Source organism: Microcaecilia unicolor, chromosome 1, assembly GCF_901765095.1.
Source record: "Microcaecilia unicolor chromosome 1, aMicUni1.1, whole genome shotgun sequence".
Classification (NCBI taxonomy): Eukaryota; Metazoa; Chordata; class Amphibia; order Gymnophiona; family Siphonopidae; genus Microcaecilia; species Microcaecilia unicolor.
Window position 1 is genome coordinate 485,196,080 of NC_044031.1, and position 15,126 is coordinate 485,211,205.

The window sequence follows — 15,126 nt, forward strand, 5'->3', positions numbered from 1 at the left end:
TGCAGCTAGGACCCCATGATATTCCTGGCTGCAACAATGCTAAATTAAGGGTTTGGGGCAACAGCAAGGCAAACGGTCCACTATATCCAATGTGGAAAACAAAGGAAGCAGAACTCGTGACAAACTGTCAAATTCATAAAAGCTCCCAGGATTCAAATATAGTTGTTCAACATGGCCAAAACCCGGCTGCACCAGGGGCTGAAAAACTGAAATGCCAAACATAAAATCAAACATTCAAGTCTGCTTGAAATGAATGAATCCAGATACAATAATTATATTAAAACTCCAAAAGATAAATGAACATTTATAAATAAAGCTTTATCATATAGTAACTAAAAACAGAATTGTAACATACATATAAATAAATAAATATATTTAATACATATCTTAAGAGCAAATCGCAACAAATCAAAAAGGAAAAAAGATGGGAGATGGCTTACCCAGCTAATGTAAAACCTCAAACTTCATCAGAACTGGTCAAAACTGATAAAGAGAGTCAAATAGTACTGGATTAGATGTCCACATATTACATGAAAGATAAAACCTACGGAAATCTCCACCCTCAGCAACTCTAACCAAGGAGTCAATCTCAGCTTAAATGTCTTTTGTAGAATACCTAAAACATACAAGTTAGGCTTCTACAGCAAGCTTGCTTGATTACTTTTACAAATGGACACAGGAGAAGGCACACGTTAAGTGCAATTTTCCTATGGCATTCCTTTGAGGTTTTGTGTTTGTTCCCAGTACTTATGGTTTTATCTTTCATGTAATATGTGGACATCTTTGTAATCCAGTGCTATTTGACTCTTATCAGTTTTGACCAGTTCTGGTGAAATTTATTAAATGTATTTATATGTATGTTACAATCTTGTTTTTAGTTATTATATCATAAATCTTTGTTTATTCATGTTTATTTATGTTATGGAGTTTCAATGTAATTTTTGTATGGATTCATTCATTCCAAGCATACCTGAATGTTTGATTTTATGCTTGGAATTTCAGTTTTCAGCCCCGATGTAGCAGGATTTTGGCGAAACATGGTCATGTTGAGCGACTATTTGAATCCCAGGATCTTTTATGAATAAATAAAAACTGTTTTTCTTCACAAGATCTGCTTTCTTTTGGTTTTCCACAAAAGAGGAGCGGGACTTGGGTGTGATCATATGTGATGATCTTAACGTGGCCAAACAGGTATTTAAGGCGACGGTATATCAAGTACAATAAATTTATAAATAAATGCATATTAGAGTTGAAGAAAAATCTATATTTTACCTCAAAAATAACTTCAATTAACATTCTACTGTATCAGAAATTAAGAACAAGAAGCTTTTCAAATTCTCTGTAGTCCAATTTTCTTTGAAGTAGCCAGCATTACTGCAGTTAGAAAGCTGTTCATCACATGGCTATAGAAGATTTGGCTGGAGTCTTACTCTCTAAATTTTGTTTCAATGAAATAAATTGCTTCTATACAACATTATTTATAACCAACTTCCACTTGAAAAATGCAGTGATCTGTCAAAATAAAGAAGGTGGCCATCACCAGCACTGTGTAGTATGTCTCTGACTCACCTGCTGTAGTATCTTCCTTTTTAAGAAGATGAGTGTCACAAAAATCTACCAGTGTCATGTAGGCCTTGATGACTCCAGTGGTATCTACATTTTCCATAGCACGAGACTGCACTTCCTCTTCAGCCTTTTTCACTGCACTGTCCAGGTAGTGGAAAGATTTTTTGAACAGACTTGCTGCCACCTAACATTGTACCAAGATGTTAATCAATTAGGAATATGCTCAATGCAAACAATTATTTTTATAGTGGTATCTCAAAAGACAGCATCAATATTCAAATATGTAGCACATATTTCAACGAGCAGGTCTTTGCACAAATGAAGCCTGCAGGACTGTTTACAAAGGGAGCTATTTATTATATATGATATTCAGAGAACCATATGTTATAAAATTTACTGGATGATGCACCTAAAATATGGCTGCTTGGACCTATTTTGCTTTTTCTAAAATCTAATCTTATAGGGGGCAATTCTGTAACTGGGTATCTCCAATTACATACCTGGAGGCAGTGGCAGGCCCTACCATTAAGCCAATTGAGGCAGGGGCCTCAGGTGGCACTCTCCAGGAGTGGAACTCTCCCCTTCACGTCTCAACCCTCTTCTCCAAGTTTACCTTATTTTTTTTTTCATTTCCAAAAGATGGCAGTGGCAGCGATTCCCATAGGCTGCCCTGCCACCGGCACCGGCCTCTTCTTCCTACTGCAGACAACCGCGACACAACTTCCTGTTTCCTCAGAGGCGGGATGCAGTAGAGTGAAGAGGCCGAAGCTGAAGCTGGTGCCAGCGGCACCACGGGCTATGGAAATCATTGCCGCCTTTTGGAAAAGAAAAAAAAAGGTAAATGCGAGGAAGAGGGTTAAGGAGGGAAGGGAGGAGATGCCAGATTTCTGTGGGCCACCCCTGCCTGGAGGGGTACAAGGTAGGATTCAATTTTTTTTGTATACTTTATGTTTAAATCATTTTTATTAACATCACATATAGACCCATATATTCATGAAAACAGTACAACCATATCTCATAAAAGTCTGAGTCCGACTGAAGAACAATGTATAACACAGTAAACCTTTTCATAACCATTTTCCCCAAACTCCCCCCCTCCCCCATCCGCCACAATTAGATGTTCAAAATGTAACTTCTCGTTCTGGAAGGCAATGTGAGCCATAACGGTTCCCACATTTCTCTGAACCGGGAGCCTGGTACACTGTCCAACTTTACAACTCCACACCTGTCCAGCCTCATCTGGTGTAACATCTGTGATCCCCAGCCTGTTAAATTGGGGCCCTTCTCTGACAGCCGGGGCCCTTCTCTGACAGCCAGGGCCCTAAAATGACATTAATCCCGAAGAAAATGGCCATCTGTATAAAGCCCCTGAACCCCTTAGGTGGAGTGGATGTATAGGTATAGCTGAAAAAAAGAAGAGCGGATCATGCACAAGCATGCAGCTCCAGATTACGTCCACTGCCCTTAGCAGGCCCCTCCAAAAGTGGTGAACTATGGGGCAGGATCAGAACATGTGCCCCAATGTGGCTAACCCCCCCCCACATACACACATTTATTACAAAACCCGCTCCTCGTCAGAGTTGCTTTAAATGCATGGTGAGGAGAAACATACAATCATAATAAAAATTTGAACAACTTTTCTCTTTGTAATATCGACAAATGCTGTGAATACAGATGTTTTATATAATTCTTACAAAAGGTCAGATGTCACCTCACAATGAAGGTCCTGCGACCAACGAGAGGCCAACTGAGCATAATCTAACTCTGGTGTCATGTCCTTCAACTGTTGATGATGAAATTTTAGTGACACCGCTTGTTGAGAGCCTAAAGAATAGGCCTCAGAGAGCACGTCCATCACATCCTCGGTCAGATCCATCCATTTCAGAGATGAGATGTAATGTTGAAGCTGTAAGTATGCAAAATGGTGTCCCGCGGGAACTCCATACTTTAGTTGGAGATAATCATAAGATCTAATATGTCCCTCCTCATCTACAACCTGAGCTAGATAAAGAATCCCTTTCCTTGCCCACTGCGCAAATATACTCCTCCCTTGCCCTGGGGTGAGGGCTGGGTTGTTACAAATAGACAATAAAGGAGTGGTCCCGGCTGAGAAGTGATGCCTTCTGCACATCCAACGCCAGGTAGCCCTAAGGGAATGTAACAAAGGATGTTGCTGAAAAGCATGCGCCGGTAATCTACCCCTTGTGTGCAAGATTTGACTGAAATGAATGTCTGGGATTAAGGTAGTCTCCAGTGCCATTAAGGAAAATTCCTCCGTGCCCATGAACCAATCATTTATGCGTCTCATCACGCATCAAAAGACCCATCCCACCATGTTCCCTTGGTTTCTTCCTCCTCCACAGATACACTTATAGGAGCCTTACCAAGGTCCGCTCCTCCCTCATCCTTAAGTACAGTGGAAGCTACTGAAATAGATATAACCACTTGGGGGCTAATATCATACTGAACAGTGCAATCCGTCCCCACAATGAGAGAGGAAGAGCCTGCCAAAGAGCTAATCTCTGCTTATTTACCTCAAGAAGCGGGTTAATGTAAATTGCGTATAGTGATTTAAGGTCTCTCAGTAATGTAATTTATCCTTAAAATCGAGCGTGATACCGGAAGACTGGAGGGTGGCCAATGTAACGTCGATTTTTAAAAAAGGTTCCAGAGGAGATCCAGAAAATTATAGACCGGTGAGTCGGACGTCTGTGCTGGGCAAAATGGTAGAGACTATTATAAGGAACAAAATTACAGAGCATATTAGTACATAAGTACATAAGTAATGCCATACTGGGAAAAGACCAAGGGTCCATCGAGCCCAGCATCCTGTCCACGACAGCGGCCAATCCAGGCCAAGGGCACCTGGCAAGCTTCCCAAATGTACAAACATTCTATACATGTTATTCCTGGAATTTTAGATTTTTCCAAGTCTGTTTAGTAGCAGTTTATGGACTTGTCCTTTAGGAAACTGTCCAACCCCTTTTTAAACTCTGCTAAGCTAATCGCCTTCACCACATTCTCCGGCAACAAATTCCAGAGTTTAATTACACGTTGGGTGAAGAAAAATTTTCTCCGATTTGTTTTAAATTTACTACACTGTAGTTTCATCACATGCCCCCTAGTCCTAGTATTTTTGGAAAGCGTGAACAGACGCTTCACATCCACCTGTTCCACTCCACTCATTATTTTATATACCTCTATCATGTCTCCCCTCAGCCATCTCTTCTCCAAGCTGAATAGCCCTAGCCTCCTTAGTCTTTCTTCATAGTGAAGTCGTCCCATCCCCGCTATCATTTTAGTCGCCTTTCGCTGCACCTTTTCCAATTCTACTATATCTTTCTTGAGATGCAGCGACCAGAATTGAACACAATACTCAAGGTGCGGTCGCACCATGGAGCGATACAACGGCATTATAACATCCTCACACCTGTTTTCCATACCTTTCCTAATAATACCCAACATTCTATTCGCTTTCCTAGCCGCAGCAGCACACTGAGCAGAAGGTTTTAGTGTGTTATCGATGACGACACCCAGATCCCTTTCTTGGTCCGTAACTCCTAATGTGGAACCTTGCATGACGAAGCTATAATTCGGGTTCTTTTTTCCCACATGCATCACCTTGCACTTGCTCACATTAAATGTCATCTGCCATTTAGCTGCCCAGTCTCCCAGTCTCGCAAGGTCCTCTTGTAATTTTTCACAATCCTGTCGCGAGTTAACGACTTTGAATAACTTTGTGTCATCAGCAAATTTAATTACCTCGCTAGTTACTCCCATCTCTAAATCATTTATAAATATATTAAAAAGCAGCGGTCCTAGCACAGACCCCTGAGGAACCCCACTAACTACCCTTCTCCATTGTGAATACTGCCCATTTAACCCCACTCTCTGTTTCCTATCCTTCAACCAGTTTTTAAGTAGTAGTAGTAGTATTTCCTCCTATCCCATGACCCTCCAATTTCCTCTGTAGCCTTTCATGAGGTACCTTGTCAAACGCCTTTTGAAAATCCAGATACACAATATCAACCGGCTCCCCTTTGTCCACATGTTTGTTTACTCCTTCAAAGAATTGAAGTAAATTGGTCAGGCAAGATTTCCCCACATGAATTAATAAGACAAAGTCAACATGGATTTAGTGAAGGGATATCTTGCCTCACCAATCTACTACATTTCTTTGAAGGGATGAACAAACATGTGAATAAAGATGAGCCGGTTGATATTGTGTATCTGGATTTTCAGAAGGTGTTTGACAAAGTACCTCATGAAAGGCTCCAGAGGAAATTGGAGAGTCATGGGATAGGAGGTAGTCTTCTATTGTGGATTAAAAACTGGTTAAAATATAGAAAACAGAGAGTAGGGTTAAATAGCCAGGTAGTTAGTGGGGTTCCTTAGGGGTTTGTGCTGGGACCTCTGCTTTTTAACATATTTATAAATGACCTAGAGATGGGAGTAACTAGTGAGGTAATTAAATTTGCTGATGACACAAAGTTATTCAAAGTCGTTAAATCGCGGGAGGATTGTGAAAAATTACAAGAGGACCTTACCAGACTGGGCGTCTAAATGGCAGATGATGTTTAATGTGAGCAAGTGCAAAGTGATGCATGTGGGAAAGAAGAACCTGAATTATAGCTACGTCATGCAAGGTTCCACGTTAGGAGTCACAGACCAAGAAAGGGATCTAGGTGTCGTCGTTGATGATATGTTGAAACCTTCTGCTCAGTGTGCTGCTGCGGCTAAGAAAGCAAATAGAATGTTAGGTATTATTAGGAAAGGAATGGAAAACAAAAATGAGGATGTTATTCTGAATTGCTCCATGGTGCGACCGCACCTCGAATATGGTGTTCAATTCTGGTCACCACATCTCAAAAAAGATATAGTGGAACTAGAAAAGGTACAGAGAAGGGCGACAAAAAATGATAAAGGGTCTATAAAATAATGAGTGGCATTGAATAGGTAGATGTGAAGCGTCTGTTTACGCTTTCCAAAAATACTAGGACTAGGGGGCATGCGATGAAGCTACAATGTAGTAAATTTAAAATGAATTGGAGAAAATGTTTCTTCACTCAACGTGTAATTAAACTCTGGAATTCGTTGCCAGAGAACGTGGTAAAGGCGGTTAGCTTAGTGGAGTTTAAAAAAGGTTTGGACGGCTTCCTAAAGGAAAAGTACAAAGACCATTATTAAATGGGGAAAATCCACTATTTCTGGGATAAGCAGTATAGAATGTTTAGTACTTTTTTGGGATCTTGCCAAGTATTTGTGACCTGGATTGGCCACTGTTGGAAACAGGATGCTGGGCTTGATTGATCTTTCCCAGTATGGCAATACTTATGTACTTAAGTATAGATATCCCCAGATATCTCAGAGCTGTATCCTCCCACTTGAAAGGAAATGCCCCTTTCCATGACTGATGTACCCCTTCATCCAGTGCCAGCGCACAGGACTTATGTAAATTAAGAGAAAACCCTGATAAGGGACCAAACTGACGCAGGATTTTCAGTGCAGGGGGAAGTTTAATCTGAGGATCAGACAGAATTAGTAGTAAATCATCCGCATAGGCCAATACCTTGACCACCTGGTTCTGTAGGAGCACACCCCGAACCTCCAAAGCAGTGGCGTACCAAGGGGGGGGGGCGGTCCGCCCCGGGTGCATGCCACTGGGGGGGGGGGGGGTGCCGCGCGCCTGTCGGCTCTTCGTTTTCATGCTCCCTTTGCGCCGTGCACCTGGGGGGGGGGGCGTTGCGCTGCACCCGGGGGGCGGGGTGCATCGGCGATCCGCCCCGGGTGTCAGCCCCCCTAGGAACGCCACTGCTCCAAAGTTCTATTCAGGAGATGGAGCAAAGGCTCCACGGAGAGATCAAACAAAAGGGGAGATAGAGGACATCCCTGTCAGGTCCCACGTTGAACCTCAAACTGCATTGACTTGCCCCAATTAGCCACTATCTGCGCACTTGGGATGTCATATAGTGCTCTCAGTGCTTGCGTAAACCATTCAGGTAGGCCCACCCAACTGAGCACCTGGAATAAGTATCCCCAATTTACCTGGTCAAATGCTTTAGCTGCATCCAGGCTAACCAGCATAGCTGGGATCATAGGAGCCAACTTTTCAAAATTATTGGGGGTGCTAAACCCAGTGGAAATATCCCTTCCCTGTACACATACAATGAATTTTCTCAATATTGGGGGTGCTCAAGCACCCACAGAGTTGGCTCCTATGGCTGGGATGTTATTATTTTTACAATGTGCAATAGATAAAAGCACTCTCTGAATATGTAGCACAGAATGGCACTTAGGGACAAACCCGACTTGAGCTGGGCTAACTAAGTCTGGAAGGAAATTCACAAGCCTAGTAGCCAGCACCCGTGCTAATAGTTTGATATCCACATTTATCAAGGAAATAGGGTGATACAATTCAGGGGCCTCAGGAGGCTTGCCTGGTTTCAAGAGGAGAGAGATCAAAGCAGTATTCTCATTCTTGGGGAATGTGCCCCGCTGGACGACAGAGTGGTATTAATCCAGAAGGTCCCACCAAGGACAGCTGTACAATTTTATAGAATTCCCCTGAGAACCCGTCTGCCCATGGCACTGAAAAGGGCTTCAGCCCCTTGATTGATCACTGGAGCTCTTTTGCTTGTAAGGGGGCCTCCAACACCTCCACCGCCTCCTCCGTCAACTTGGGCATCTCCACCCTTGACAAGTCGGCCACCTTCCCCTTCTCTGGCAATGCCTCTCTCTTACAGAGCTTTTGAAAGCGTTCCTGTAAAAGCTTCATTACTAAGTCAGGACGATTAATCATTGAGCCCTTATTATCCCTTAGTGCCAAGATGATGCGATTCCCTCCCCAAGACTTAACCACCCAGGCGAGCAATCTCCCCCAACCTATTTCCGAACCGATGGAAGCGATATTTATGATACATTGTATGACATTGGGTCTGCTCATGTAACAGGGAATTGAGGGTCACCTGCAGGGACAAATAATTATCTTTGTTGATTTGAGATGGAGAATTTAAATATATGCGCTTAGCTCTATGTAGCTGTCGGTCTAAATTAAGAATGCTACAACACAGAATTACAATCAGAGCTCATGGCTGTCCTTCACTAAGAATTAGTTTTTCTGTTTTTGTGTGTTTGTTAAACTGTTTTGATCTTTGCTGCTCATCTTAATCGCCAATTCTCTCTCCTAAATGCAATGAACTCATCTGTAAATCAATTTTTTCCATTTAATTTTTCTGTCTTCTAACAGAGCTCATCAAGCAAAACAGCTTTAAGTAGCTCATATTCCTGCTTTAAATATAATATACAGTACCTTTCTAACATTATTCCTTTCACCTCATACTCCTATTACTGGACAGAACTCATAAAAGATACTTTTCTGAACCACTCCTGCTATAGTTGAGATGATTTGCTCCAACTATTCAGTCCACTAGCTCATGGAGTGATTGGGTGAAAGGGACACCGTAAATGGTTAAAAGGATTGTTGTACAATAATAATGTCCATCTTTTCCCAAAGTCTGCCACTGTGAAGACCTCAGAAGAACAGCACATATGCATGTAAATGGCCTCTTATAAAACACTTACCGATGCTAGCATTATGAAATGGCAGTGGGCATGCACGGATGCAAAGTTTCAGCGGAGTTTGCAGATATGTGCGTAGATTATAAAATATGCTAATCTATGCATGTACTTACATAATCTAGACAAAAACACTTTCAGCTGCTCAAGAGCAGACCTAAGTGTCTGCAATGGCAAGGTAGGTGCAACTTCTGCTGCTTACCTAGTGTTTTATAAAGGTACATAGGCACCTACTTGTCCATTTAAATCAGGTGCCCTGTTATAAAATTACCCCCCCCCCCCCCCCAATTGTATAATAGGATGCCCAATGTTAGACACCAATTGCACGCATACATTATAAAATACTAGCACTTACACACATGATTGTTACAGTTACTTGCAAAAGTACTAGCCACGCACTTACCATTCTATAATATAGGCACGCTACACACTTTGGAGAAATTCTACAAATGGCACCCAAATATGGGTACCAATAAAAATTAGTGCTAATTTAAAAATGGTACTCAGAGTTGTCACCGTTTATAGAACAGTACTTGGCCCAGGATCTGTGCCCAATTTTCGGCATGAGGATTTACACCAAATAAAACCTGGTGTAAATTCTTGCACCTAAATTAGGCACGGATCTCCCTTATTCTATAAAATAGTGCATAAAATCCAGGAACACCCCTAATCCACCCAAGCCCCTGCATTGGTCATGCTCCCTTTTCAGATCCACACGTATTTTTTTCATGCGGATCCCAGTGCCTAAAGATCTACATTCAAATTTTAATGGATGTTAATTTGCACCCAATTATTGGTACTAATTGGCTTAATTACATTGCATGTGCAAATTGAGCACACGTCCGTAATTACACACGCAATTTGAGTAGAATATACAGAATTAGGGCATTGGTGCATAAATGCAAGGTGGTATAAATATGGGTGGGGCTTGGGCAGGCCCCACATTTATAGAAAATTGCAAGTTATGGGCTAAAATGCTGCATTTAGGCAGACACATTTATGCCTACTATTGACAATGCGTAAGTGGGTGTGCCAAAATGGTGGCACATGGATGCCGACTTATGCTAGTATTCTATAACAGAATCTGGCCATCTAGATGCTGTTACAGAATTAGCAGTGTGTTGCATCTTGGTGCCCAACTTTTGGCACTGTTTACAGAATTTCCCCCTCTTAAAAGAAAGCATAACAAAGAGAAGATGTTGTAATATATGAGCTTCCAAGTCGTTGCAGCTATTTCCATAAGATGTGACAGTCATTTTCTGAAGAGGAGACCCTATGTGGTCTTGACATGTTATGTTCTATATATTTTTTGTTAGTCCAATAAAAGGTACCACCAACCTTCAAAGATTTCAGCTCTGCCATTATGATTCCTGTGTATCTGTCCCAAATACGCCTGCATAGCCAAGCAAACTATGAGCGTTTCAGGACAGACGCACCAGAATGAATAACCTTTTTTCATTCAAATCTCAGATTATTCTTTTGCAACTTTCTTACCTCATCTGGATTTTCAGACATGGTTCCAGAGAGCTGCAAAACCTTGTCAGCTTTATTTTTATCAATACGCTGAAGACATCTTGGATCCTTGCAAAGAGCATTAGCTATGATAGAATAAGTAGTACCTAGGAGCAAATTTTGATTTCTGAATTCTCGTGTATTTTCTCGGAGATAATCAGCTTTTGTCTCCTCTGTCAAAACACAAAAATGAACAACGTTTGGTATTTCGGCAAACAAATTATTCTCTAACCTAGTCTTACTTATCACATTAAAACTGACAACCTCTAAATCCCTGCCAGGTACAACACAAGACCATACAGTTTGAGAAAATTCATAAAACGTAAACCTATGAAGCTGGATAGATTTCTTTCAATTAGATAAGAGCACGTTAACTTTAAAAAAAAGTGTATCTTGGCTTTCTATGTGGATTCCATATCTTGCAATAATCTTTCTAAGAGGAAATGCCTAAACATTAAGTATGATTTCAAAGGAGTGCATATTTAACTAGTAGCAACTACTACATGCTATAAGTTCTGTGTTTAATTGTATCAGTAGCAGTGCCATTTCACTGAATTGGTTAATGCCCATCTCTCAACAAGTGAGTCAGATTACACAGTTCATTCAACAGTTTTAATGTAGAAATTTAAAATTGCCCTCAAACTTATCATTCCATGGGCCTTATTCAAAAAAGAAATTTTTCCCATTCTGTATCTATGGAAATTTTATTGAATAGACTGTATACCCTAAAGGTATTTTAGAATTTAAAGCATCTTTAGTCACTAAAGTCCCCCCCCCCCCCACCGTGTTTCAGAGGCAGAAGAGGGTTCAAGCATGTATGTCAAATCCTTCAGCTTCACTATGTTGACCTATCATCTTAAAAGCAAACATCCTTTTGCTCATTCGTCAAAAGCTTCAGTTCCTAGAGCTTCAGATTCAGATTCCTCTGGTAACTGGAAAATTAAAAATTTCTTCAGAAAATCCTTAGTAAGGTGAAAGCTGATTCAATGACTGATGTGTTAATACAATGGATCGCTATGGATCGCCAACTGGTTAATGTGACAACAGATTCAGGGCTGCAGAGACTTGTTCAGGTGGCCACTTCTACCTTTGTGTTGCCATCCTATTGGAATAGGATAGTGAATACGTCATTTTCCTTTTGGGAAGCATTGAGTTCTAGACTTGGGGTCCCTCTGAGAGTGATGGCCGTAATAGGCAGGTAGAAAATATGATAAAAAAGTGTGATACATAAAGTTTATATAAGATGTTGGACTGTCTTTAGCGTAATCTGTTTGTTTTGCACTGTTTTTATGCTATAGCGGTTCCTTCTGAAGAAGCAATTTGCGAAATTCTGCATGAGTTAAGGAAACGCCTTTGTGGTTTTTAAAGAAATGCAATTATCTATAACTACCATTTTTATTTATTTGTTACATTTGTATCCCACATTTTCCCACCTATTTGTAGGCTCAATGTGGCTTACATAGTTCTGGAAAAGCACTTGCGGACTCTGGTGCAGACAAATACAAAGTGATGATGTGGTAAAATAAAGCTAATGTGGCATAACCACATTAGGGGATCGTGCAACGGAAGAACTGTGTTATGTCCATACCGTGGCTTTAGTTTTGTTGTGTTGCAGAGATTGGGTGTTTATGTTGGATCTGTGGGGTATGCCTTTTTAAACAGGTTAGTTTTTAATTTTTTTTCCGGAAGTTCAGGTGGTCGTTTGTAATTTTCAAGGCTTTTGGTAATGTGTTCCACAGCTGGGTGCATATTTAGGAAAAACTGGATGCGTAAGTTGATTTGTATTTGAGTCCTTTACATCTTGGGTAGTGCAGGTTTAGGTATGTTCATGCTGATTCGGATGTGTTTCTAGTTGGTAGGTCGATCAAGTCAATCATGTATCCCGGAGCTAGACCATGGACAATTTTGTGGGCCAGAGTGCAGATTTTGAAAGCAATACATTCTTTGATTGTGAGCCAGTGTAGTTTTTCGTGAAGGGGTTTTGCGCTTTCAAATCGCGTTTTTCCGAAGATAAACCTAGCTGCCGTGTTCTGAGCAGTCTGAAGTTTCTTTAAGATTTGTTCTTTGCATCCAGCATATATTGCATTGCAGTAGTTGATGTGGCTTAGTGCAATTGATTGTATCAGGTTGCGAAATGTTCCCCTCGGGAAGAATTGTTTCACGAGTTTGAGTTTCCACATTGTGTGGAAATTTTCTTTGTTGTGGTTGTTACTTGGCTCTCTAGTGTTAAGTTGCGGTCCATGGTAATGCCGAGGATTTTCAGGCTGTCTGAGATAGTGAGGGTGTAATCTGGGGTGTTGATAGTTGTGGGGTGGGCAGCGCTGTGTTGGGATGAGAGAATCAGACAGTGTGTTTTTTTCTTTATTGAGTTTTAGTTGGAATGCAATTGCACCAAGAGGTTATGATGATCAAGCTGATCTTGATTTCGTTGGTGATTTCTGTCAGTTTAGATTTGAAAGGAATGTATATTGTGACATCGTCTGCGTAGATGAAGGGGTTAAGGCCTTGGTTGGATAAGTACTTGGCTAGTGGTGTCATCATTAGGTTGAAGAGGATCGGTGAGAGCGGTGATCCTTGTGGTACTCCGCAGTCTGCTTTCCATGGTGATGATATGTTTGAGCTGGATTTTACTTGATATGTCTTGCGGTTAGGAAACCCTTGATCCAGCTAAGTATGTTTCCTCCAATTCTGAACTTATCTACCAGCTCATTTTCGAAAGTGATTGCCGGCCATCTTCCGACACAAATCGGGAGATGGCCAGCGATCTCCTGACCCCAGCCAAATCGGTATAATCGAAAGTCGATTTTGGCCGGGTTCAACTGCTTTCCGTCATGGAGCCGGCGAAACATCAAGGGGGTGTGTCGGTAGGGTAGTGAAGGCAGGACGGGGGCAGGATCGGGGCATGCTCACAAGATGGCTGGCTTCGCCTGATAATGGAAAAAAAAGCCAGGCTTGACAAGCATTTCGCCGGCTTTACTTGGTCCCTTTTTTTTTTTTTTTTTTAATGACCAAGCTTCAAAAATGAGACCCAACTGACCAAATGACCACTGGAGGGAATCGGGGATCACCTCCCCTTACTCCCCCCAAGTGGTCACCAACCCCCTCCCACCCAACCCCCCCCACAACCCCCCCCCCCCCCATTTTTGCTAGGCTCAAATGACATACCCAGCTCCCTGATAGCAGTATGCAAGTCCCTGGAGCAGTTTTTAGTGAGAGCAGTGCACTTCAGACAGGTGGACCCAGGCCCATGCCCCCCCACCTGTTACACTTGTGGTGGTAAATGGGAGCCCCCCAAAACCCACTGTACCCACATGTAGGTGCCCCCTTCACCCCTTAGGGCTATGGTAATGTTGTAGAGTTGTGGGGAGTGGGTTTGGGGGGGATTTGGGGGGCTAAACAACCAAGGGAAGGGAGCTATTCACCTGGGCGCTATTTTTATTTATTTTTTTAAATTTTAGAAGTGCCCCCTAAGGTGCCCGGTTGGTGTCCTGGCATGTGAGGGGAGCCAGTGCACTACAAATGCTGGCTCCTCCCACGACCCAAATGCCTTGCATTTCGCCGGGTTTGAGATTGCCGGCATTGTTTTCCATTATGGCCGAAAACCGATGCCGGACATCTCAAACCCGGCGAGCTCTAACATTTGGTCGGGCCCAACTGTATTAGCGAAGAAAAAGATGGCCAGCTATCTTTTTTGAAAAAAAAGGTTGGCTCCGCCCACTTACGGCGCTGGCCCCGAAGATGGTCGCTGCTGTTCAATTATGCCCCTCCTAGTAATCTCATTAATATATTATGGTTTTACCATGTCGAAAGCACTAGACATGTCGAATTGAAGGAGAAGGATGTTTTGGGCTATTGCTATTTCCTGCTTGAATTTGGCTAGGAGAGTGACTAGTACTGTTTCTGTGCTGTGGAGGGGGCAGAAACCTGACTGTGATTCGTGTAGTATTGAGAATTAATCATCATGGATTAATTCCAATACTGGTAAAAGGATTGGATTTGCAATTTCAGAGACATATAACCGTCACCATTGGGCGGAATTTTACAAGTATTTTGGAAAAGACTTTGATTACCGTCAATAAGTGAGTATCTGGGATGTGTCACATATTTTCATTATTTATATACTTGTAGCATTGGATAATTGAAAAGTGAATATCACTGATACTATGTTGGAGGGATATGGGCCACCTGGATTTTGTTAAGTTATCCTTTAGATAAGTATACAGATGTACATAGTTACAATGTTTATGTAATAAAGAACATTGGCTAGAACATATTTCATGTATGCTACTGAAAAAGTCTTTGTTATGAAAGGAATGAGTTTATATTATAACTAGTAAAAAAGGCCTGTTTCTTAAAAAAAATGAAACGGGTGCTAGAAAGGCTATCTTGTAATGGTGATTATGTTTTTAAGGCTCTCGTCGAAGCGATTTCTCCTCTCTCCCCTGTCCTCCCCTCCATGTCCAGCAATCCTCC

The 15,126-nt window shown here is 41.8% G+C and overlaps 1 protein-coding gene across 1 annotated transcript in view; it reads right to left on the reverse strand.

The window, feature by feature from the left end:
• Positions 1 to 15,126, reverse strand: part of PRKDC (protein kinase, DNA-activated, catalytic subunit) — a 490,177-nt gene that overhangs the window by 112,560 nt on the left and 362,491 nt on the right. The window contains exons 71-72 of the mRNA XM_030214157.1: positions 10,636 to 10,826; positions 1,570 to 1,750 (exon numbers count right to left, since the gene is read on the reverse strand). Coding sequence (XP_030070017.1) covers positions 1,570 to 1,750; positions 10,636 to 10,826 — 372 coding nt within the window. The remainder of the gene's footprint in view (positions 1 to 1,569; positions 1,751 to 10,635; positions 10,827 to 15,126) is intronic.